Source organism: Barbus barbus (genome assembly GCF_936440315.1).
Source record: "Barbus barbus genome assembly, chromosome: 38".
Taxonomy (NCBI): Eukaryota; Metazoa; Chordata; class Actinopteri; order Cypriniformes; family Cyprinidae; genus Barbus; species Barbus barbus.
In genome coordinates, this window is record NC_136716.1 from 20,187,975 (window position 1) to 20,210,291 (window position 22,317).

General features: G+C 35.8%; 4 protein-coding genes across 5 annotated transcripts in view; 1 reads left to right on the top strand and 3 right to left on the bottom strand.

Annotated features, from left to right (window-relative positions):
- Positions 1 to 303: 303 nt before the first annotated feature.
- Positions 304 to 5,918, bottom strand: LOC306857525 (galactokinase-like). Of its 2 annotated transcripts, none has more exons than XM_079397506.1 (8): positions 5,559 to 5,916; positions 4,010 to 4,199; positions 3,596 to 3,715; positions 2,211 to 2,346; positions 1,910 to 2,091; positions 1,674 to 1,824; positions 1,307 to 1,469; positions 304 to 1,091 (listed from the first exon to the last, which is right to left on the bottom strand). In XM_079397506.1, the coding sequence occupies exons 1-8, from the start codon at positions 5,727 to 5,729 to the stop codon at positions 1,020 to 1,022; spliced, it is 1,185 nt and encodes a 394-aa protein (XP_079253632.1). In that variant the 5' UTR covers positions 5,730 to 5,916; the 3' UTR covers positions 304 to 1,019. The 2 variants fall into 2 exon arrangements, with proteins under 2 accessions (XP_079253632.1, XP_079253633.1); XM_079397507.1 differs by having other exon boundaries at positions 594 to 1,091; positions 5,517 to 5,918.
- A 945-nt stretch (positions 5,919 to 6,863) lies between these two features.
- LOC306857627 (twinkle mtDNA helicase-like) lies at positions 6,864 to 11,893 on the bottom strand. Its single transcript, XM_079397653.1, has 6 exons — positions 11,808 to 11,893; positions 8,995 to 10,382; positions 8,517 to 8,757; positions 8,249 to 8,356; positions 7,789 to 7,930; positions 6,864 to 7,639 (listed from the first exon to the last, which is right to left on the bottom strand). The coding sequence occupies exons 2-6, from the start codon at positions 10,355 to 10,357 to the stop codon at positions 7,313 to 7,315; spliced, it is 2,181 nt and encodes a 726-aa protein (XP_079253779.1). The 5' UTR covers positions 10,358 to 10,382; positions 11,808 to 11,893; the 3' UTR covers positions 6,864 to 7,312.
- A 192-nt stretch (positions 11,894 to 12,085) lies between these two features.
- LOC306857996 (large ribosomal subunit protein mL43-like) lies at positions 12,086 to 15,668 on the top strand. Its single transcript, XM_079398329.1, has 3 exons — positions 12,086 to 12,360; positions 14,222 to 14,328; positions 14,437 to 15,668. The coding sequence occupies exons 1-3, from the start codon at positions 12,230 to 12,232 to the stop codon at positions 14,643 to 14,645; spliced, it is 447 nt and encodes a 148-aa protein (XP_079254455.1). The 5' UTR covers positions 12,086 to 12,229; the 3' UTR covers positions 14,646 to 15,668.
- Positions 15,669 to 18,470: 2,802 nt separating this feature from the next.
- The window catches only part of LOC306857995 (semaphorin-4G-like), a 32,326-nt gene continuing 28,479 nt past the window's right edge, over positions 18,471 to 22,317 (bottom strand). Inside the window, exons 12-15 of the mRNA XM_079398328.1 lie at positions 21,903 to 22,018; positions 21,637 to 21,791; positions 20,566 to 20,627; positions 18,471 to 20,482 (exon numbers count right to left, since the gene is read on the bottom strand). Of these exons, the coding sequence (XP_079254454.1) occupies positions 19,503 to 20,482; positions 20,566 to 20,627; positions 21,637 to 21,791; positions 21,903 to 22,018 (1,313 nt within the window). The 3' untranslated portion in view covers positions 18,471 to 19,502. The remainder of the gene's footprint in view (positions 20,483 to 20,565; positions 20,628 to 21,636; positions 21,792 to 21,902; positions 22,019 to 22,317) is intronic.

A 22,317-nucleotide genomic window follows, 5' to 3' on the forward strand; every position in this document is an offset into this window, starting at 1 on the left:
TGAGTGAGTCATTGAATCGTTCATATGGCAGATTCATCAGATGTTTATGCATGGGCTTTGAAACTTTTTCTGGCATTAATGAAGCGTTAATGTCTAGCCCTGGAGTCTATGTGCCGGGGCTCAGCCCCAGACGGCCCCGGCCCAATTTAAACCCTGCTTATACAAATGGTAATCAATATGCCAAAAAAAAAAAAAACTTTTACTATAATAAACCATGGTTAATTTTCATAAGGGCAGCAAAAGCAGTAAAATTCCTAAATATTTTTACTATTTAAAATAAATGTTTTCTATTTGAATATGTTTGAAAATGTAATTTATTCCTGTGATTTCACAGCTGAATTTTTAGCATCACTACTCCAGTCTCATGATCCTTCAGAAATCATTCTAATATTCTGATTTGCTGCTCAAAAAACATTTATAATTATTAATATGTAGAAAACAGCTGAGTAGAATTATATATATACTGCCTTAAAAATATGTAAATAAATAAGTCACCACTGAGAATAAATGTAATTACAATACAGCTTAAATAAAATAATTAAAAATGATTCATGTTATTACACATTCTTCATCTTTACAATGCAAAACATTTTGAAATTTCAATATGTTTATTGTGGAAATTTCATTATTTATATTAAGTACACACACTTATATGTATTTGCTAAGCTTAAGCTATACCTATGCTTACTGTACACTGTATGCAAGCACAAAACATTCTCCAAAACATTTTTATATTATTAAGTACACACACATTTATGTACTTGCTATGTGTATTCTATACTTACGCTTATTGTATATAAACATCATTATCGCTATCAATTAAGTCAATAAAAGCAAACAACTCTTTGAATATCATAATCATTGTGGGAATTGGGATTCTAAATGCAAAATTGCACAGAAAGCAATGACTGCTTTTTATATATGTATTTATACATATATTCTGATAAAAATGTAGATCACAGTAAATTTCAAGTTATTTGAAAAAAAAAAAAAATCACCGGTTTAGCACTAGTTAAAAATCATAGACTGAGAGCATGAGCTCCTTCTGATGGGGTAGTTATGAAGAAAGTTGGAGATCCATGATATTTCTCCTGTAGAGAAACAGAAAAGTATTAATATCTTGGCATGAACTCCTGTGTTAGCTTAATTCATAGACAATATGAGAAAAAAAGACAAGAGCAGGTACTGAGTTACAAATTCTGAAGAAATAATCATATTTCTAAAACACCCAGAATACTTATTGAAACATTTCTTTAGATGAAATTGTCCAACATCGATACACAGAGCATCTTAAACTTGTGAAAACCTGAATGTGTTTGACTGCTCTCTCCGTGACATGAGCCTGAAGCAAAGTAACTGTGCATCCACCGAACCCTCCCCCTGTCATCCGACTCCCGAACACTCCATCCACCTCCAGTGCTGCCGCCACCAGCTCATCCAATTCTGGACAGCTGACCTCGTAATTATCCCTAAAACAAACAATATTAACCCCAGTCAAAGAATGCATAATTAAAAGCCATTTAACTGACAGTTAACCCCACCTATTTAATAAATGGGTTAAGCAAACAACATTTCAGACACTGAAAAGCACTTCTAATCCTGGGATGTTTAAAAGGAGTTGACTTCTGTAAGTCTTCCAACATGATAATCTTGCTTCGATTATAGATGTTTACCTAAGAGAATTGTGGCTCTCCACCATCAGCCTCCCAAACTCTTTGTAATCCCCTCTCTTCAGTGCCTTGGCAGCTTGAGCTGTGCGCTCAATCTCCTCGATTACATGACGTGCCCGATGGTATGTCACACCATCCAATCGATCCTTGGCAGCTAAATTCAGATTTTTACTTTTTTATTATGAAATGACCTTGATTAAAGACATGGTGTCGGTTCAAAATCTTTCTTTTCACCTTACCCTCTAAATCTTGTAAAGTAGCCTCTCTTAGACTTTTCTTGCCCAAAGCAGCTGCAGCCTCCTCACATTGTTTTCGTCTGGTGGGATACTCGCTTCCTGTGAGAGAATGTCTAACGTTGGAATTTGTGATCAGGATTACAAGTCCAGGGTCAGCCAAAGGGACATCAGTGGCCTCCAAAGACCTGAAAAGATTACATTTAATTTTATTAATAGCTGTTTTGATATATTATATTTGCATATACAAATTAGTATAACTGATTTCTAATCTGACAGAAGAGTTTGAATTGGCAAATCTACTTACCTGCAGTCAATGAGCAAAGCGTGGCCATCTTTACCCATAACGGACACAAACTGGTCCATGATGCCACAGGGCACAGCAGCATGAGTGTGTTCAGCCTGCTGACAGGCCACTGCCTTCGCTACCTGATCCCCATCATCTGTGGAGGGCCAGAAAACATGAAGCCCATGAACTATTAACCTCTTTACACATCTTTATGCACTGTTCAAAAGATTAACGTTGGTAAGATTTTTTTCAAATGTTTTTGAAAGAAGTATTTTTTGGTCACCAAGGCTGCATTTACTTGATAAAAAATGTAGTGAAACAGTAATATTGTGAAATTATAAATTTACAGAAAGTTGCAAAATTTTAAATAACTGTTTTCTATTTTAATATGCTTTCAAATGTATTTCTGTGATGGAAAAGCTGAAATTTTAGCCATCAGTTTTCAGTGTCATCCTTCAGAAATCATTCTAATATGCTGATATGCTGATTTCTTATTTTTATCAGTGTTGAAAAACTGTTGTGCTGCTTCATATTTGTGTGGAAACTGTTATATATTTTTAAAGAATTCTTTGATAATATAAAGTTCAAAAGAACAACATTTAATTGAAATAAACATCTTGCAACATTATGACCCTTTACTGTCACTTTTGATCGATTCAATGTATCCTTGCTCAGTAAAAGTATTAATTTCTTTAAAAAAAAACAACTTAATGATCTCAAATATTTGAACAGTAGTGTATATAATATTTTTTTAAATAATAAATGTTTTATTTTACATTGCTTTATTTTAATAAAATAAAAAATCCAAACAATAATACAAAAATAAATTACAAAATAAATTACAAAAATCTAAATTATTCAACATATGTTTAAGAGATTACTAAATAAGTACGCAATGGATTATTTGTTTGGATTATGCAGTTATAGAACTCTTTATTGCTGTTCTGTAAGTACTTTTCCCATTCATTTTCTCTGTAAGGATTTCAAAAACATATTTAGCCATGAACCAAATAAACCTGCTCTGAAATGGATCACAACATTATAACCTTTAAAAAAAGTATTAAGGGGGAAAAAAATGAAGAAGAAGAAGAAGAGAAAGAGAAAAAAGAATAGGTTTCCATGGTGACAGCAACTTCTAGTAATATGGGCAGTGTAGTTCTTTACAGGAAATTCAACACAATTTTTGGAAGTTGCAAAGCTTGTAGAATTAGAAGCACAACCCATCAAATAACAACCTCAAAGCGCATGGTAGTTCTGTTCTGAATGCTTTACATGTTGCCATTAAAGCAAATGCTGCATGGAAAAAATTTATGGGATTTTTACTTCGGTAATTTTTTTGTCATCTCTGGTCCCACTAATAGACCAAAACTTTTTAAAATGATTGTGAAAGACAAAGTTCTTACCAGGACACAACTGCTGCAAGAAGGTGTACACAGCCACTTCCAGTGAAGCGGAGCTGGAGAGTCCGCCTCCTAGTGGCACACTACTGGCTATTACAGCTCTGAAGCCAGGGATGGGATGTGCTGTGCAAAGACATGGCCATTTGTGAAAGCTATGATGCATGAGATTAATATGTACTCCATTTGAAGTATATATTCAAGCTATATTCACTTTTAGAGTAAGACAACAGTGAACGTGCTCAGCAACTAAGTTTTGCAAATATGGTTTTCAGAAACACTGCATTAAAAAGTTAGTCCAAAGATAAGTTCTCAGCATGGGTCCCTAGGGTCACATTTCGTGCTAGAGGCAGACTAAATGTACACTTCCTCATTACCTCCCTTTTTTGCAATATAGGCAAAAATGATAGCAAAAATTACCTCTGTAGTGCTGTACAACTCCCTTTACATAATTGGCCCAGTTTGGCTGCCCTCTTAAAAGTGGGGTCAGTTCATTTGGGAGATCAAAGTCCACCACCCTGGGCTCATCAGCAGCTTCAGTCAGAGTTACAACACAGCACTTCTGGCCAGAAGTTTTGCTGCCCACTATAACGGTCACCATCGGCAAGGCCTGCAATCATTCAAACATTATAACACAGATTGTCAGTGCATAATTGCAGTGTGTTTTGATTTGAGAAGAAAAATAGTTTGTTCCTATCATTAATTCCCATTTATAAGGAGAGATGGGAGTGTGTTGGCTACGTTTACACTACCGTTTACACATTGTTCAGATATCCGCTCTGCAGGATAGTATTTTGCATATTGACAAAGAAACCTGATGTCATAAAACTGACGTAAAACTGGGTCACTTTGCATTAGTGCAGGTAAGGTGGATTCAAACCAGTATGAATGCTCATTTCTAATAAAAGACTGAAGCCATTTAAGTTTAAGTACTCCATTCATAATATCAAAATCTTTTGCCTTTAACCCACCATCCTCATATTCTCTTATTAGATCATTTTTCCTTATATAGTGGTACTTCTTCCTCCAGATGAAATCAAAATTAAGTTTATTAATTGCTTTTATCTTTCTGGAAGAAATTGGCAACGAAAATCCTGGGTAAATTAATCTAGAAAGGCTTTCAAGTTTCGATAAGAATATTCTCCTGAAAATTGTGATATCCCTCTGTTACCAAGAGTTCATAATTGATCTACATTTTTATGTCAATATTTAATATTTCAATTCTCTCTACATCTTTTGAAATTGTGATACAAATATTTCAGCTCTTTCTTAATTGAAACATTATATAATGAGGTCAAAGGGAGCTTCAATTCACATTTCAAAGTACTTAGCTGTGATCCTGATGCTTTGGCAAAACACTCTACAGAATGAAGTGCTAATGGGATTTGCATATGATCTTTTACAAACAGGGTTGTATGGTAAGCAAGCTGACTAATAATAAATTGGTGTATTAATTAATAAATGAATTCCAGCGATATTCTCACTTTTAACTAGAATGGCTAGCAGTTCCGCAAACATAATAAATAACAGAGGTGAACTCCCACAGCCATGTCTTATGCCTCTGCTCTGTTCACCTGAAATCTTGGTCAAGTTCCCTTGGGAAGAGCCAATGAACTGTAAAGCATTTTGATGATATTTATAAATGTTGGCCCAAAACCAAAATGACTGAGTGTCTGGAAAAGAAACGAATGTTCTACCATATCAAACACTTTAAACAAATCTAAAAAATAAAATAAAATCACCGTTTTCAATTAAATGACTATATTTGTGAAGAGATCTGTTTTGTGAATCGTTTCAACTGATTCATTTCTAAGATTCGATTCAAACGAATGAATCGTTCGCTACTTCACGTCAAAAGAATGTCTCACACAAAAAATATATTACATATTTTACAACATATTTAAACTTTTTTTTATATATATCTTACCAACACTTGTCGACTAACGGGATGTCAAAAAAGTGTCATTACCATTGGGAGGACAAATCCTTCATTATAATCTGTGTGCTCTCCGATTAAATTCACACGTCCTGGGGCGCAAACTGCAACATTTGCATCATCCCCGTCAAACGTTTCCCGGTACACACGACGAGCTTCAGAAACTAAATCTGCAACACTTTTAACTGGACAAATGCTGGCCATTGTGTCTTGTGCAAGTGTTTTACAGATTTCCAGTAGCTGCAGACATGCATCTTAAATCACCGAGCAACTCATTTATAGCGGTCAATAATAAAAAAAGTTGAATAAAATTGCTTTAATCCATAGGGTTTGTGTAAAGGAACAGAAACCAGTAATTCAGGCTCAGATACTTCCTACATATACAAGAGTCCTGATTGGTGCAAAAGTCACATGACACGTTTCTCATCACCCTGCAGTGTGTCAAGGTCCTGCTCAAGTCTGGTAACTATGTAACAAACAGGCAAATATCAATGAAATGCCATTATAAACTCGTTTTACAGATCGAATTATAACAAGTGCATAGACACTAATAAAAAAATAAAATAAAAGATTTTAGGCTATAAATCTTAAAACAACAACAACATTGTTTGAAATAGTAAATTGTCTGAGAAAGTTGTTGTAAAGCATCAGTATATTAGGAAAACTACGTTTTAAAGACATGCAGTAGTTTTCATAATATACATTTATGAATAAAGCATTTAATTGCATTAAACTTTCATATTAAACTGATATAATAGCATTGTCACTAATATTTATAAATAAAATACTTTTTAAATAATTAATAACGATTTTCTGTACTGTACACACACACATTTAAAAAAAAAAAATATTTATCCATTTTGGGTGGCTAAATTGCATCTAATGTTCCTGTGGGAAATACAAACCCAGAGTAAATTGTAAGTGCTAGATTAAACCCCAGTTTCACAGACAAGGCTTAAACCTAGTCCTAGACTAAAATGTAAGTTTGAGCTGTTTCAACTGAAAGAAACTTGGACTGACTGATCTTAAAATATGCCTTTGTTTTGTCTCAAGATGCACACCAGTAATGTTTTTTTTTTCTAAGCACGTTTAAAAATTGCTTAAATGTCCTAATTGATCTTTGATCTAATCCTGACTAACTCTAAGCCCCATCTGTGAAACCGGGCCTATATTATTTGGATCTATGGACTTTATTTCCGTGCTGTGTGTGATCAGGGTTTAAGTGTAATTGCTATTCATTCGACTTTAGTATATAAAGTATATTAACGCAGACAAATTCAATAGTTTAAAAACATAAAATTGATTCAACTGTCAATTCAAAATACACAGAGATCATTTAGATAAGCAGAAGATACAAATCCTACAAAACAATTTATTAACACTTTTCACAGCCTCCTTTAAATAGCGTATTTGACACTTTTCTCCTAAAGTAACAATGACAATCAAACAGAAACAAATCACATTTAATTTTTGGACATAATCCATAAAATGTAGTTACATTGATGAAATGTATGGCAGGATCTCTACAAATGCAGCTTTAATGTCCTGTATTTAAACCTTCTTTAAATCATCAAATACTAGTTCATAACTGATACAGTAAAAAATAATAAGTTGGATTTAAGTGCATATTAAACATAAGTGGATTTGCATACAACTATCAACAAGAAAACCTTAAAATACTTAACATGAACATTCCTCAGTAGCAAAAATGCAGCAAACACCATAACATTACATTTTCATGTATTAATCGTTTTATTTGAATTCATACAAATAATGAATTCCCTGAGCTACTGATCATTTACGTCTCCATCTGTGGTATTAACTGTCTTTGAGGTCTTGGCTTTTGCAGGCTTGGGAGCTTTCTCACTTTTTTCTTTGAGGTCCGTCTCCTCTATTTCCTCTGTGCTGTTATTCTTGTCCACTTTCACCTTACGAAGCTTCTGCTTTCCCTTCACAGGAGCAGAGAAGGTAAGCGAGGCTTTATTAAATTCTAAAGGAAAGATCCCCACATCCCCATCAAAGCGGTTCTTGGCCACCTGAAGGGACCTACGGCCAGGACACGTCACCAACTTCTTCTCCTGAAGGATGAGCACATTATCTGCCTCCTGACTGGCCTGATATGGGGAAATGATGCATTATAGACTTTTTATAGACAGATACATTCGATTTTCTTATAGATAGAAACTAAGCATGTACATGTGCAAATTTGTATCTCAAGTTAACAGCTGAGGAATAAACGTGGACACAGCCTGTATCTACCAACCTTGGCTGTGCCAAAGATGGATGCTGTCTGCAGTTCTTTATCATCCTCTTCTTTCCGAGGGTGGATAATTAAAGTCACATGACAGCAGCTGTTTGTGGCAAACTTCCTGAAGGCTCCTATGATGTGGTCTTGTACTGCAAACCTGAGGGGGAAAAAAAACACAATAATAATGTAATAATAACAATAATTGTAAAACATATCTCTCTCTCTCTCTATATATATATATATATATAGATGAGATAACTTTTAAAGAAATCATTTTACAGAAATCTGACTCACAAAGAATAATAACTGAGAATTACAAGAAAAATGATTATTGACTACAGAATTCCCATGACTATTCAAGATTTTTAATTTTAAAGCCAGGAAATCACAGTCTTAAAAATCCCCAATACTTCCAAGTTTTTCAGGACTATAGAAACTATGTTAAACAAATAGCATATTAAAATTGTTCCCTTACTTGTCCACAGACAGGTTCTCTTGGCCCATCATAAACTGCAGGTTGTCAATGATCACATGACTGATGTCATACAGGTAAACGGCATGCTGCATGGTATCCAAAACAGTCCTGTGCAGGGTGCAAAAGTGCAGTTCATATTTAAAGATCATGAGAAAATTTGGTCATCTGCATAAGGAAAATGTAAAAGTGTCATAAGACTTGCAATGCAATATAAATTTTACAATAAAAAAATGTATTAGAGTTTATAAAAGGAATGGCAATGATTTACTTGATGTTCTGCTGTCCATGGAAGGTCATAAAGTAGAGTGGCAGGTCCTCAAACTTGTCAGCCCAGGTGTCATATTGATCCAGGTTCTCCTCCAGCCTTTGCTTGGCAAACTGGGTTAGCATAATTTTGGCCAGACGCACATTGTTGATTTCAAAGCTGCCCCATAATGTGTTGACACCCTGCATGCACAGATCTAGGGCAAACTCGCTGATGAAGGTGGTCTTTCCACTGCCTGTTGGACCTGTATTTACAAACACATGCATGACAAAAAATATTAATATTCTACTCTGTTCTATTTAATATCTATTATACTACTATTTAAATATTATTTTCTATTTATATTTTGATTCAGTATATTACATAATGCAATTAACAAAAACAATGCTATACTATATATATATTTTTTTTTTGCACAGTAAAGTACAGAAAACGTTTTCATAACGCAAAGTTCTGCTCTATATAGCTGTGTTGTCTGTACCTGTAAAAACTGTCAGCTCCCCCTTACGATGACCTTTAAGGATACGATTAAGCTCAGGGAATCGAGACCACTGTATACCAGCCACTTGCTCCACATTAGCCAGTTCCCCATACACATCCTCCCTGAGCTGCTTGAAGGACACAATGGACTTGTGGGCAGCAGGGATTGAAGCTTTGACAATTCGCGCCAAGTTCCTGCCCTGGGCCAGTGCCTCACTGGGGCATGGCTGAAAGTCCCCTGGCCGGATAAGAGAACAGCGCTTCAGTCCAAGTTTCCTGGAGAATATTTTTGAGGCTTCCCAGGAGCGCATATCTCCCCCCAGCCACAGTGTGACTTTCTTGAATTGCTCCAGATAAGGCAGAAGGATCGGAGGCAGACAGCTTACACCCCGTGGCAAGGCTAAAGACGGAAGACTGGTAGCCTGACTCACTGCCATGCTGTCTATCTCACGTCCCGTGAGCACAACCTCACCGTCCTTCCGTCCTATCAAAGGCAGGCCGAAGAGGTTGTGGTAGCTGGAGATTTTTGGAACCGTGGCTTCAGTGTAGACCACCTGTCCGTCACCTTTTGTGGCAGCGGAAAGCAGCTTAACACCCCGGAGGCCCGAGTCATGTCCACTAAACCAGGGGAACACCAAACTCTTGGTGGGCTTGAAGAACCTGACCCCAAATTTCTTCAGTGTGGCGTTGGTGAGTTTACCAATCTGAAACATGGTTTTAATGAGCTGCACTTCCTCATCCAGTAAGTCGGAAAACGGCACACAGCTGCTCCATATTCTTTGCACCTCCTTCATCTCCATCTCTCTTTCTTCTTGCTCCTCCATGCTCTCAGGAAACCCCAGCAGCACGTTAGGACTGATGTAGGTCTGATTCTCATTCAACATCACCTCAATGCAATCCTGGAGGTCCTCCCAGCTCCCCTCCACTAAAGTCTCCTTACACAGAAACTGTCCGGTGGTTTTATCAATGAACAGGGAGTAATTCTCTTTTCCAGACCCTTCGGGTGCTGGTTCCATAAAAATACTAGGAGCATGCAAGCAGCTGTAGCCATCGTGGAAAGGGATATCTTTGGAACGAAGATACTGCTTGATATCAGTCACTGTGAGGGGCTGGGCAGGGAAATCGATGATAGACTTTGCATCTTTTCTTAATGTTCTGCAGAAATATAAAGCAACAGCAGGTCTTAATTGGTTTGCAAAACAATACCAAGTTGGCGCCCTAAAAGAATGCTGTAGAACTGGATTGAGGCAGGGCTGGTAAAATGATAGATATCTCCAGGGAGGAAGATGAGAGGGTTTAGAAGGAATACAGCCTGTCCCCTGCAAGAGACAGCCTGCCCCCCTGAGAAACCTGCTCCTCCACATTTGCTGTTAATTCAGAACATCAGACCTGCAATGATCACAGAAAATTTGCACAATTACAATATGCAGTTTAAAAATGTGACTGGAACAGAACTTGTCATAAACATGGGTCATTTGTGTTATGATCAATCTTTTTAACTTTTAAAAGTAAACACACTGTTAACATAAACATACAGTAAGTTAAGCCAAACCCCCTTAAACCAACTGCATCACATTTGACATGTAATTGTCTATAGCCTCTAAACTATCAACGTGATCAAAACTTTGCAGAAAATCTGTTGTTACTTTTTATCAAGTAAAAGTATAATTCTAAAAATGTTCCCCTTCAGGTCATGATTCCCCCATATCATGATCTTTAATGTGAAAATAAGAATACATTTTATATTGTTAGTAATATTACAGGATGAACACTTACTGGATCAATAATTAATCATTATCAATAATCTTTTTTTTTTTTTTTTTTTTAAAGCATGTTAAAATGTATCAAATATGATAAATTAGACTTTTTTAGGAACATTTATTGGTACATCTCTCACTCATCACTGGTATTGCATTGCAATATGTGACCCTGGACCACAAGACCAGTCTTAAGTCGCTGGGGTATATTTGTAACAATAGCCAAAAAGACATTATTTGGGTCAAAATTATAAATTTTTCTTTTCTGCCAAAATTCATTAGGATATTAAGTAAAGATCATGTTCCATGAAGATATTTTGTAAATTTCTTACCGTAAATATATCAAAACTTCATTTTTGATTAGTAATATGCATTGCTAAGAACTTCATTTGGACAACTTTAAAGGCGATTTTCTCAATATTAAAATTTTTTTGCTCCCTCAGATCGAGATTTTCAAAGAGTTGTATCTTATATAACCAAATATTGTCTAATGCTAACAAACCATACATCAATGGAAAGCTTATTTATTCAGCTTTCAGATGATGTGTAAATCAACTTAACAAAATTGACATTTAAGACTGGTTTTGAGGTCCAGGTTCACATATTGAAAATTATTTACCTGCTACGTTGAAAATTATTTACCTGCTACGTTTTCTGTTATATTATGGTTTCAAAAATTATTTCGTTATTTAAAATTGTAAATGACATGAGATATTTATGATGGGGACATGAAAATGCGTAACAGCAGAAACCTTACCTACCTTTAATAGCATAACCAATTATTAATACATTATATAATCATTAGTAATTTTAATCATTTATAATAAATGCTATTTATATACTTTCATATAAGATTGTGCATGAACTACTGATGTATTATAATACTTACTACGGATTCATTAATAAAAGTTATTATAAAGCGTCACCAAAAAAATAACTGTACACTGTCTATGCATGACCCTTAACATACTCAACTATAATGAACGTGTATCTGTAAAAATAATGAAATGTATAAGAAACATATATTTGAAATTACATACTGTATACATAAACTTACTAATCTGTAAGAAGCGCGCAAAACTGTTATCATGTGTCTGCAAGTCCTACTGAACATGAGGTCCGCGCTCCAAAATACTTCCGTGTGAAACACGAAACTCTTAGTCAGTCAAGACAAAGATAATTAGACTATGTAGCCTCAAATCGTAATAAGAATATCTTTATAAATAATTAAGCTGCCTTATGTTTAAATTTCATGTAATAATGTTATTGGGAACTTTCTGATTGTTACAAAACTGTCTTGCCGTTACTTCTAAAGCGTAGCTTTTATTTCCACCCGGACGACAATTTGTAACGTACATGACATTACACATGTGTTCTGACCACTGTCCTCTACATCCAATGATTCAAAGCGCGCGATATCACTCTAACCAATACTGACAGCAGTCAAAGAGTGAATGTAGGATCTCTGAAGAGGTGAACATGACTGCTCGAGGAACACCGAGTCGTTTTTTGCAAAGCGTTCTTCAAAACGGAGTGGGGCGCTATGTTTGTCAGCTGAAGCGAATCTCTCTGATCTTCTCGAAGAAAGGCCAGGGCTCTTTGGGAGTCAGGTATGGGTTTACATCATCTGTGCTGATCATGTATAATAAAACACTGTACACATAGAATATTTACTGTGCATGGAGATCCACTAATAATTTATTATTATTTGTTGCATTTTATTAGTATTTTGTTAGTATGTCCGAGATAATGTAACAGATTATGTAAAACTAAATAGTAAAATATGACTAAAATATGGGATTTGTTGGGACGTTTTTTAAATTTGAATAAAATTAAAACTAAAAAGGTTTCAAATCACATGAGCCAATATTTTATTCACAATAGAACATAGATAGCATAACAAATGTTTAAACTGAGAAATTTTACAATTTTATGCACAAAATGAGCTCATTTCAAATTCGATGGCTGCTACAGGTCTCACAATAGTTGGGACGGGGGCATGTTTACCATGGTGTAGCATCTCCTCTTCTTTTCAGGACAGTTTGAAGATGTCTGGGCATCATGGTTATGAGTTTCTGGAGTTTTGGTGTTGGAATTTGGTCCCATTCTTGCCTGATATAGGTTTCCAGCTGCTGAAGAGTTTGTGGTCGTCTTTGACATATTTTTCTTTTAATGATGCACCAAATGTTCTCTATAGGTGAAAGATCTGGACTGCAGGCAGGCCAATTCAGCACCCGGACTCTTCTACTACGAAGCCATGCTGTTGTAATAGCTGCAGTGTGTGGTTTTGTATTGTCCTGCTGAAATAGACGTCATCTAGAGGGGAGCATATGTTGCTCTAAATCCTTTATTTACCTTCCAGCATTCATAGTGCCTTCCAAAACATGACAGCTGCCCATACCGTATGCACTTATACAACCCCACACCATCAGAGATGCTGGCTTTTGAACTGAACGCTGATGACACGCTGGAAGGTCTCCCTCCTCTTTAGCCCAGAGGACACGGTGTCTGCGATTTCCAACAAGAATATCAAATTTGGACTCGTCTGACCATAGAACACTTTTCCACTTTGAAACAGTCCATTTTAAATGAGCCTTGTCCCAAAGGACACGACGGCGCTTCTGGACCATGTTCACATATGGCTTCCTTTTTGCATGATAGAGTTTAAGTTGGAATCTGCAGATGGCACGGTGGATTGTGTTTACCTACAGTGGTTTCTGGAAGTATTCCTGGGCCCGAAGACCATGGGCATTCAACAAAGGTCTGTGGCCTTGTCCCTTACGCACAGAGATTTCTCCAGTTTCTCTGAATCTTTTGATGATGTAATGCACTGTAGATGATGAGATTTGCAAAGCCTTTGCAATTTGACGTTGAGGAACGTTATTTTTAAAGTATTCCACAATCTTTTTACGTACTCTTTCACAGATTAGAGAGCCTCTGCCTTTATTTCTGAGGGACTCTGCCTCTCTAAAACATCCCTTTTATGTTACAGACCTGATGGCAATTAACATAATTAGTTGCTAGATGTTCTCCCAGCTGAATCTTTTCAAAATGTCTTGATTTTTCAGCCCTTTGTTGCCACCGTGACAACTTTTTTTTAGACCTGTAGCAGGCATCAAATTTGAAATGAGCTCATTTAGAGGATAAAAGTGTAAAACTTCTCCATTTAAACATTTGTTATGTTCTATAGTGAATAAAATATTGGCTCATGTGATTTGAAAGTCTTTTAGTTTTTATTTTATTCAAATTTAAATTTCTGGAATTCGGGTAGTATTTATTATTTTTAAATAAATTATTTTGCTAAGAAAAAACTTTTTATTTTGCTGGGGTTTAGGATGATATTTAATGCAGTTAATGTTAAATGTAGTGAAGGGTAGATTAAGTACCATGTTTCAGTGAGATCATTTGACATTGTGCGTTGTTTGTGTTTTGCTTATTGTAAATCACTTAATTCTAATTATGTTCCTCCAGGGATTTCATTGAAGAAGGTGTAGTCGACTTTGCCAAGAAGAACCCAGGAACTGTGGTTTACATCTCCCCTCAGTCCTGCAGAATTCCAAAGATAGTAGGGGAATATTGTAAGTCTGACCTTGTTGTTTCCTGCAGTATTTACTAAACGTTTACAATTTGGAATTATAAAATGTAAAAATACCTGTGCACTCACTGTTGTTACTGGATTCGTGCAGTGAATGGTAATGTGAAGGAAGAGACAGTCACCAACAAAACATCACAGGAAATTGCAGAACTTATAACCAAGCTGTCCAACCAGTCAGGACTGGACATCATCCGCATTCGTAAACCCTTCCACACAGACAGTCCCAGTATCCAGGGCCAGTGGCACCCCTTCACAAATCGAACCCCCAGCATCGATCCAGTCGGCCCACAGGCAAAATAAGTAATTTGCCTTGAATTTATTTTTCTGACTAATGTTCTGACCTATACTGAAGGAGCTCTGAACTTCTGCCACAGCACAAAATCAACAAATTCAACATGTTTTCAGCAATGACCTGTTATTAGACTTTTAAAATGATACTTTTCCGTTTGATGAATTATGACAGATTATTTGTGGCTTGATAAAGTTTATATAACAACGAAATCTTGCTTAAATAAGATTAATTGCTTTTCACATTTATGTTGGCCCCTTATAAGATGAGAAATACGTTTCCTTTGGGAAATAAAATTTTGAACTGAAAATATGACTCCATATGCTTTTTTTCCTCACTTGTTTTGAAATCTTTACCTAAATACCCCTGCACTAATAAATCTTAATATCTCAGAAAACAACTCTTGACAGAATAAATTTGAAATTTGTTGGTAAGAATTCAAGGTATTATAGTAGTTACAGTTATTATAGTAAACAAAACGTGTCCTTGTTACACGTTACATGTACTTACTATTATAGTAACAATAAATTATGCATAATTACATGCAAGTAACCCTAACCTAATAGTAAGTACATGTAGTTAACTAATATTACTCAGTACTTAAATTAAAACGACTATTAACTAAAATAAAATATAAAAAACTTTTTTTCTAATTTCAGCTAGTTGCCAGGGCAACATTTCTCATTTGATTTTAGTTTAACTTGTACTAAAACTGAAATAAAAATGAATAAGCACTATATTTAAATGTAAAAAAAACGAACAACGAAATTGCTAAAACATTCAAATTAAAATGCTAAATATAGAACAATTTTTTTAAATATTAATATTAAATGTAACAGTACCTCAATTATATTAAAATAACACTGTATTTCATCTTTGTGAAAAAAAAACAAAAACTGCTGTAACACAAAACAGAAATTTGGGGTCTGGAAAAAACAACAACAGGAAAACATATTGCAAGACTATAAACACATATGTTTCATATTTTTTGTGAGTTACCAAATGTAATAATTTGAAAATAAATGATCCCCCTCATTGGCTGATTATTAATCTGAATATTAGGGCAGAAGTGTCCCCCTCAATATCTATGTTGGTTACAATCCTGTTGATTACAGCAGCTGAGAAACTGACATGAATTGTGTGCGTTTAATCTACAGTGACAGCGACACAAAGCTTTTCTCACTCCCACACGTTACTGGCAAAGAAGTAATAAACACAGTATGCCGCAGACCTTGATCATGTTGGGGGCAGGATATTAGAAGAATATGTTGGCTGTAATCAGTATCAACAGTTTTGGCTCTTCATTTCAACAAACAGCAAGCTAAAATCTGTAAACAAAATGATAATGACCACTGCGAATGACACTGAGTGCACAACATGACTAGCTGTTTTCTTCTGGCTGTCGTTCGAAGAGCAAGGTAGAACATCTGAGTTTCCACAGAGATGAACCGGTTGCTGAGTAGTAACCTAGCAAGATAACCCGAGGCTGAGTAATCAATGTAAGCCATGTTTTAATGAATCAGTTCACAAGAGAGAAGCATATTTATTATTTCCCATTTAACACAAGCAGATGAGACTAGTGCTCTGATCACATCTTTTTTCCCCAGTGAAAACTAGCTTGACCTATTATGTGGATTAAAGAAAGTTCTAAATTAAGAGCTGTGTTGCCAAGTAACGGATACATGGGGGACATACCAACAGGCCTGATACAGATGGGGATCTGGTTAAAATCTCCTACAGTGACAGAAAATTGGGTTCAGGTTAATCAGAGGTTTCTTTTTAGAGAACCTGCATGCAAAATGATCTTTAACCTTTGGGGTGCACAAGATACAGAAGCAGTAGCAATGATAATAAATACTTTAATAGGATGTAAACATCAGATATCATTTTGTAAGTATAAGCTCTAAAATAGTGAAACAATATGTCCACGAATACACACCGTGACTGACATGTAAGCATAGCAAAAACTTTGGGAAAATATTAAGTGCAAAACATTCTGTGCGATTATAGGGAAGGCAGTGGATGTTCACAAACACAATGACAGCAAACCACTAATATTTAAATCGTGATGAATCACAGTTTATGACGAAGTACACCATAGGCATACAGCACTTAGTCAACATGAAATCAAAATTATTTACTTTCTTAATACACGTTAATATCGTGAACAATTCATCCGTGCACAATATTCCAAAGAAATAAGTCTGTCTTGGTAATCATTCATCACAATATAATAACTTTCTCCACCACTGAATCAACTTTTTAGCCTCTTGTGCTCATCAAGGATGCATTTATTTGGTCGAAAATACAGTAAAAACAGTAATATTGTGAAATGTAATTACAATTTGAAATAACAGCTTTCTATTGTAATTTATTGTAAAATGTTATTTATTCCTGTGACAGCAAAACTACATTTTTAGCATCACATGATCCTTCAGAAATTATTCTGATTTGGTGCTCAAGAAACCATTCCTATTATTGTCATAATTTGCCAAAAATGCTGTTATTGCTTTTTTTGATGAATAGAATGTTATTAGAATCACCAAAATGTTTTGCAGTATTGTAAATGTCTTAACTATCACAACAATTAAATGCATCCTTGTTGAATAAAAGTACTAAATTCTTTAAAAACTGACCCTAAATATTTGAACAGCAGTGTAAATCTGAAAACCCAACAAAATTAGTCTTGTGTAATGTATTTATATCAGTGAACCAAAAAGGCAGAATCTTATTTTTATTGATATGCAATAGAAATACATCTCATGGAAGATTGATCAAAAATGTTATGTAGATCAAGTGGTTGAAGTGCATGGATGCAAAATAACGTGGAGAAGGTGAACAAGGGACGAGCTGAAGCACATTGAGTCAGTGTGACAGCACTCATGTATACAAGCTTCATGACTTACTGACTTTACCAAAACAAGCACATCATGTCTCTCCCTACTCTTTCAGCTGCTTTAAGAAAAGACTCCACACCTCTCTCTGCATCTCGATTGAGTTCTTGCTAAGCAGTGCTGTTCCTGTCAGCAACACTGACTAACACGAGCTGGGAAAGCCACTAGGGAGAAACGACAAGAGCTGACTCAACACGTCTCTCTGTAACATTGTTTACAAACCAGAACAAAACCAGGGTCACAATACACACAGCAGAAATGAGATATGCAGCTGTATAGATATTAGGCCTGTCAGTTTAAATGCAAGCTATATGCTGATTACTGAATCAAATTAATTTCAGTTACTCAGTTGCTGAGAAAAGCCCCCAAATAAAAATAATTCAGTTATTATAATAGCAAATCAGTAAATAGACATTGTGATGTCATTATGTCATATAAATTGCAAGTCTTTTTTTAAAAAAAATTTAACTTTTTGTATTTGGATTAGGGGGCATTATTAATTGTGCTAAAATTTTCATTAATAAACAGTACACTATTGTTCATGTTTGGGGTTAGTAAGATATTTTTCAAAGAAATGCAGTTCTTTTGAACTTTCTATTCATCAAAGAATCCTGCAAAAATGTATTACGGTGTCCATAAAAAAATTGTAAGCAACACAACCGTCTTTAACATTGGTATAAAAAAAGAAATGTTTCTTGAACACCGAATCATCATATAAGAATGATTTCTGAAGGATCACGTGACGCTGAAGACTGGAGTAATGATGCTGAAAATTCAACTTTGCTATAACAGGAATAAATACGATTTTAAAGTATACTGTAATAGAAAACGGTTATTTTAAATTGTTGTAATATTTCACATTATTACTCTTTTTACTGTATTTTAGATCAAATGAAAGCAGCCTTGGTGAGCATAAAAAATTTACTCCAAACACTTGAGCTGTAGAGTATCATTTATTTTTTTTATTAATTTGAGTAAATTACAATAATCAACTGACAGCCCTAATAGAAATACATTTATGTCTGGAGTTTAAAACGGTTGAATGTTGTCATGCATTCAAACTGCATAAAATTAACTAAATGCAAACTCATCAAACTTCAAAAGTTTTTTTGGCTTTTACTTCCCTTTGTGTGCATCTCTTCCTTCATTTAAATATAAAAATCATATTCTGTCAAAGCTGGACAGCATTTGACAGGGAAATCATTTATCAGAGAGAGTGTTTCTTCCATTTTGAGATCCATTCACTCCTTCTGACACACTGCCAAAGAGAAACACAAATCATCCCTGAAGGAGGTATTGAATTCTACAGCTGAGTGGCTCTGAAAATGACCATCTCTGTATCTGTAGATGTCAACGATGCATGTGCTAACACTCGCTGCTCCTGCAATCTGACTGCAATCTAGTGTGTGAAATTGCGTTGTTAAAAAGTCCAAAGCTCAAGAACATGTGCCCTCAACACTCATGAAATGTTGACAACAAGCTCAAAACCCAAACTCTTTCAGAATTATTAATGATCGAGCAAAGTTTCCACTTATTATACTTTGATCATAAAATGATTGTTATTTACATCAGGTGCAATTAGGCAAAAACTAAATCTGTAAACGTCTGCATTTGCACAATAATAACACATTAATTATGTACAAATATGCATTGCTTTGCTGAGAAAGTCTTTGGACAGTGTTCTTAAGTCTCTTACTTCTCCTTTAAAACAAAACAACATAACCAAATTCAGTCTTATATGTTCTTGATTGAAGTCTATCTTGTGATTTTTACACTTCGAGGTCCACAGTCTAGGTGTCTTTAGCTAGTCGACCAATATTTTCACAAATATATTTTCACAAAATGATTCTCAAAGGCACCAAGCCAAATTGTATATCGAGATAACAAAGAACTTCACAGCACACAGTTCTCTTGGCTCTTTTACAAAATGTAACACTCCATAAGGGGGCGATATACCAGTGGTGCGAGATCATGCTACACTGAACTCTCATCTGGTTGGATGTCCAATTGTGTGTGTTTCCTCTTTTCAAGAATCCTGTTGAGCTCCTCGGTGAAGGAGTGGTAAAGCGGAGACGTCATTTCCGTGTCCGTCTGCCTTAGGAGTACGTAGCTATTCCCATTCATCTTTCTCAGCACGCTGGGCAACGTGGCCGAAAGTCCGTTGGCGTACTCCGATGCGGGCAGGGGCGGCGGCATGGGAAGTGGCGGTGCAGGCGGAGGTTCCTTACTAGGCGTGGTCTGGATGTCTGCTGGAACGATCTGTAGAAACTCTCCATCTCTTGACATCGCTCTGCTACGCCCCTCCGCTCTGCCGTTGCAATGGCTGGAGATGGTTTTGAGCTCAAAGTGCGAGCTCCTCTTTCTTTCGGTTGCTGTGGTTATGGACAGAGCTTGCTGGGAGTACTTTCTGGCATTGGGAGAGTTGCGTGTACAGAAGCTAACATACAGGAGGACCACCGTTAGAACCAGGCAAAGCCCACCGAGAACAGCCACCAGAGAGATATACATGGCCTCCATGTGCCTGTAGGTCTGGAACTCCGGCCTAGAAGGCAACAGGGCCGGTGGGGCCGACAGAAGCTGCTCCACAGGACCGCTGGAAGGACTCGGAGTTGGCGCAGTTGTGGTGGTAAAGAAACTTTCGGGTAAAGCTGTCGGGCTTCCTGAGAGATGCGATGCAGGGGGCGGAACGGGTTGGACTCGTACCATATAGCTGCGAACAGGAACCCAGACGCCGTTCTCTACTGCATAACAGCGGTAGTGTCCACTTTGCTGGTTCTGAGCGCCAATGATGAGGAGGCCATCAGTGCCGGTGCGGTAGCCGAAGTCTACGCCGTAACCTTCCAGCTCCTGACCGTTCAGCGTCCAGTGAGGGGTGGCCAGGTTAGAACGGATCTCACACTGTAACAGCACATCATCTCCTGCCATCACTGCACGTGTCCGGTGCATGACGAAACCTGGCAAAATATAAGACATTATTAGTCTACTCTTAAAAGTCACCTGACTAGGCTGCTCAGAAGTTATTCACATGCAAACGCACCATCGCTTGTAATGTTAGTACAGCCTCTGCTTCCAAACTGGACATCCTGGATGAGACTGGACCTACAGGAAACAGAGTTGTACTAATTAAATCCATTAATCGAAGCATGCAAAAAATAGTGTGAATGTGTTTTGGACACTGGGTCTGAAAATTAACACCAAGAGACCAATGAGAGTAAAGAATTGGCTTTAGCAAGAAAATAAGTAAATTTACTCACCAGCTGGCTGATAACTTTATTAAGAATGCTAATATTACGTGATTTAACACACATTGTAAGAACAATAGTCTGACTTTCACTGATGCGCATCTTCTAACAACTTTTATCTTGTTGGAGGTTTATTTAAGACACCTAAAGTTGATCATTTCTCAATTTCTCATTTCATTTGTGTATTTTCATTTAAGATTGGCTTATAATTGTGGTGACACAATGACTTGCACTTTTAACATAAGCATAAGACAAAAACATCTAAATCCACTGACATAAGAACAAAAATATTTTTTGAAAAATAATGCAAAATACAGTTTCATATAAATAAATATTTAAGAAATATTATATATGATAAAAAAAATGCAAAATTAAAAATATGTATATAAAAATTAAAATATATATAAAAAAATTAGGAATGCACTAATATTAAAATTCTGATCATTCTTTTTGTTTCACTGATTCTATTAATACTACTTTGTAAACTAAATACAAAAAACTATGTAAAATAAAAACTAAAAACATAACTACAACTAAAATAAAAAGTTTGTATGCTAGTTCATTTAGGCATCACAACATTACAGCATAAAATATATCCAATAAAGATAAATCCTTTTTTGAAATCTGCTATAGAAAAAAAAAATTATACTATTTGAATCAAAATTTTAAAACAAGCAGAGATCATAATCCAATATCAGCCAATTAAATTTAATACTGGTCTCTGATATAGTTGTGACATTATGTATGTTATATATCTCTAATCATTTTTCTTATATCACCTGCCGTTGCCAGAAAAATTACTTTTAGACTGTGGTAACAGTATGTGTAAATGTCTATTATTAAAAACACCAGATGTCTGCTTTTACCTGTTATCATAAGCTGCTATTTCAGCACACGCTCTACCATCCCAGCCACAGAATGGATCTCGTGCAAACACACAGTCATAACAGTAGGTGAAGCGCTCACAGGATGACAGGGGTACTTGCACCACTCCAGCGGCGGCACTCACATAGATGCTGTTCTGTTGAACAAAAATGCACATCCTAAGATTTTTTGGGATTCATAAGCATTTGTATTATACACTTGGATTTAATGCTGGTTTTTAATAATTACTAGGTGCATCATGGGTTACCTGTTTTTGTGATATCACCATGTCATTGATTGGTTGTTTCTCCTCAAACAGCTGAAGCTCCTCGATGATGTGAACATGGTCTCCAATCTTCACAGCCCTGTGTAACCAGCCCTCATCTGGAGAGAAGCACACAAACCAAATTTCAAGCTATGCAACCAAATATACACTACCGTCCAAAACGTTTGTGGTCAATAAGGTGTAAAAATAAATTAATACTATTTTTATTCAGCAACCATGTATTAAATAGATCAAAAAGACTAATTTTACAAAAGTATTCTTAAAAAATTTATCACAGTTCCTATAAAAATATTAAGCAGCATAACTGTTTTTATCATTGATAATAATAGCAAATGTTTCTTGAGCAGCAAATCAGCATATTAGAATAATTATTTTTTTGTTACACTGAGGACAAGTG

What these genes read in the sequence shown, in the direction of transcription:
- LOC306857996 (XM_079398329.1), top strand. Translation starts at nt 12,230, where the DNA reads ATGACTGCTCGAGGAACACCGAGTCGTTTTTTGCAAAGCGTTCTTCAA. An exon ending in CAGGGCTCTTTGGGAGTCAG is followed by an intron (nt 12,361 to 14,221) that starts GTATGGGTTTAC and finishes ATGTTCCTCCAG; the next exon opens with GGATTTCATTGAAGAAGGTG. An exon ending in AAAGATAGTAGGGGAATATT is followed by an intron (nt 14,329 to 14,436) that starts GTAAGTCTGACC and finishes GGATTCGTGCAG; the next exon opens with TGAATGGTAATGTGAAGGAA.
- LOC306857525 (XM_079397506.1), bottom strand. Translation starts at nt 5,729, where the DNA reads ATGGCCAGCATTTGTCCAGTTAAAAGTGTTGCAGATTTAGTTTCTGAA. An exon ending in GCTTTGCTCATTGACTGCAG is followed by an intron (nt 2,092 to 2,210) that starts GTAAGTAGATTT and finishes TAATCTTTTCAG; the next exon opens with GTCTTTGGAGGCCACTGATG. An exon ending in TACTTTACAAGATTTAGAGG is followed by an intron (nt 1,825 to 1,909) that starts GTAAGGTGAAAA and finishes ATCTGAATTTAG; the next exon opens with CTGCCAAGGATCGATTGGAT.
- LOC306857627 (XM_079397653.1), bottom strand. Translation starts at nt 10,357, where the DNA reads ATGTGGAGGAGCAGGTTTCTCAGGGGGGCAGGCTGTCTCTTGCAGGGG. An exon ending in GAGAACCTGTCTGTGGACAA is followed by an intron (nt 7,931 to 8,248) that starts GTAAGGGAACAA and finishes TTTCCCCCTCAG; the next exon opens with GTTTGCAGTACAAGACCACA. An exon ending in CCATCTTTGGCACAGCCAAG is followed by an intron (nt 7,640 to 7,788) that starts GTTGGTAGATAC and finishes TCCCCATATCAG; the next exon opens with GCCAGTCAGGAGGCAGATAA.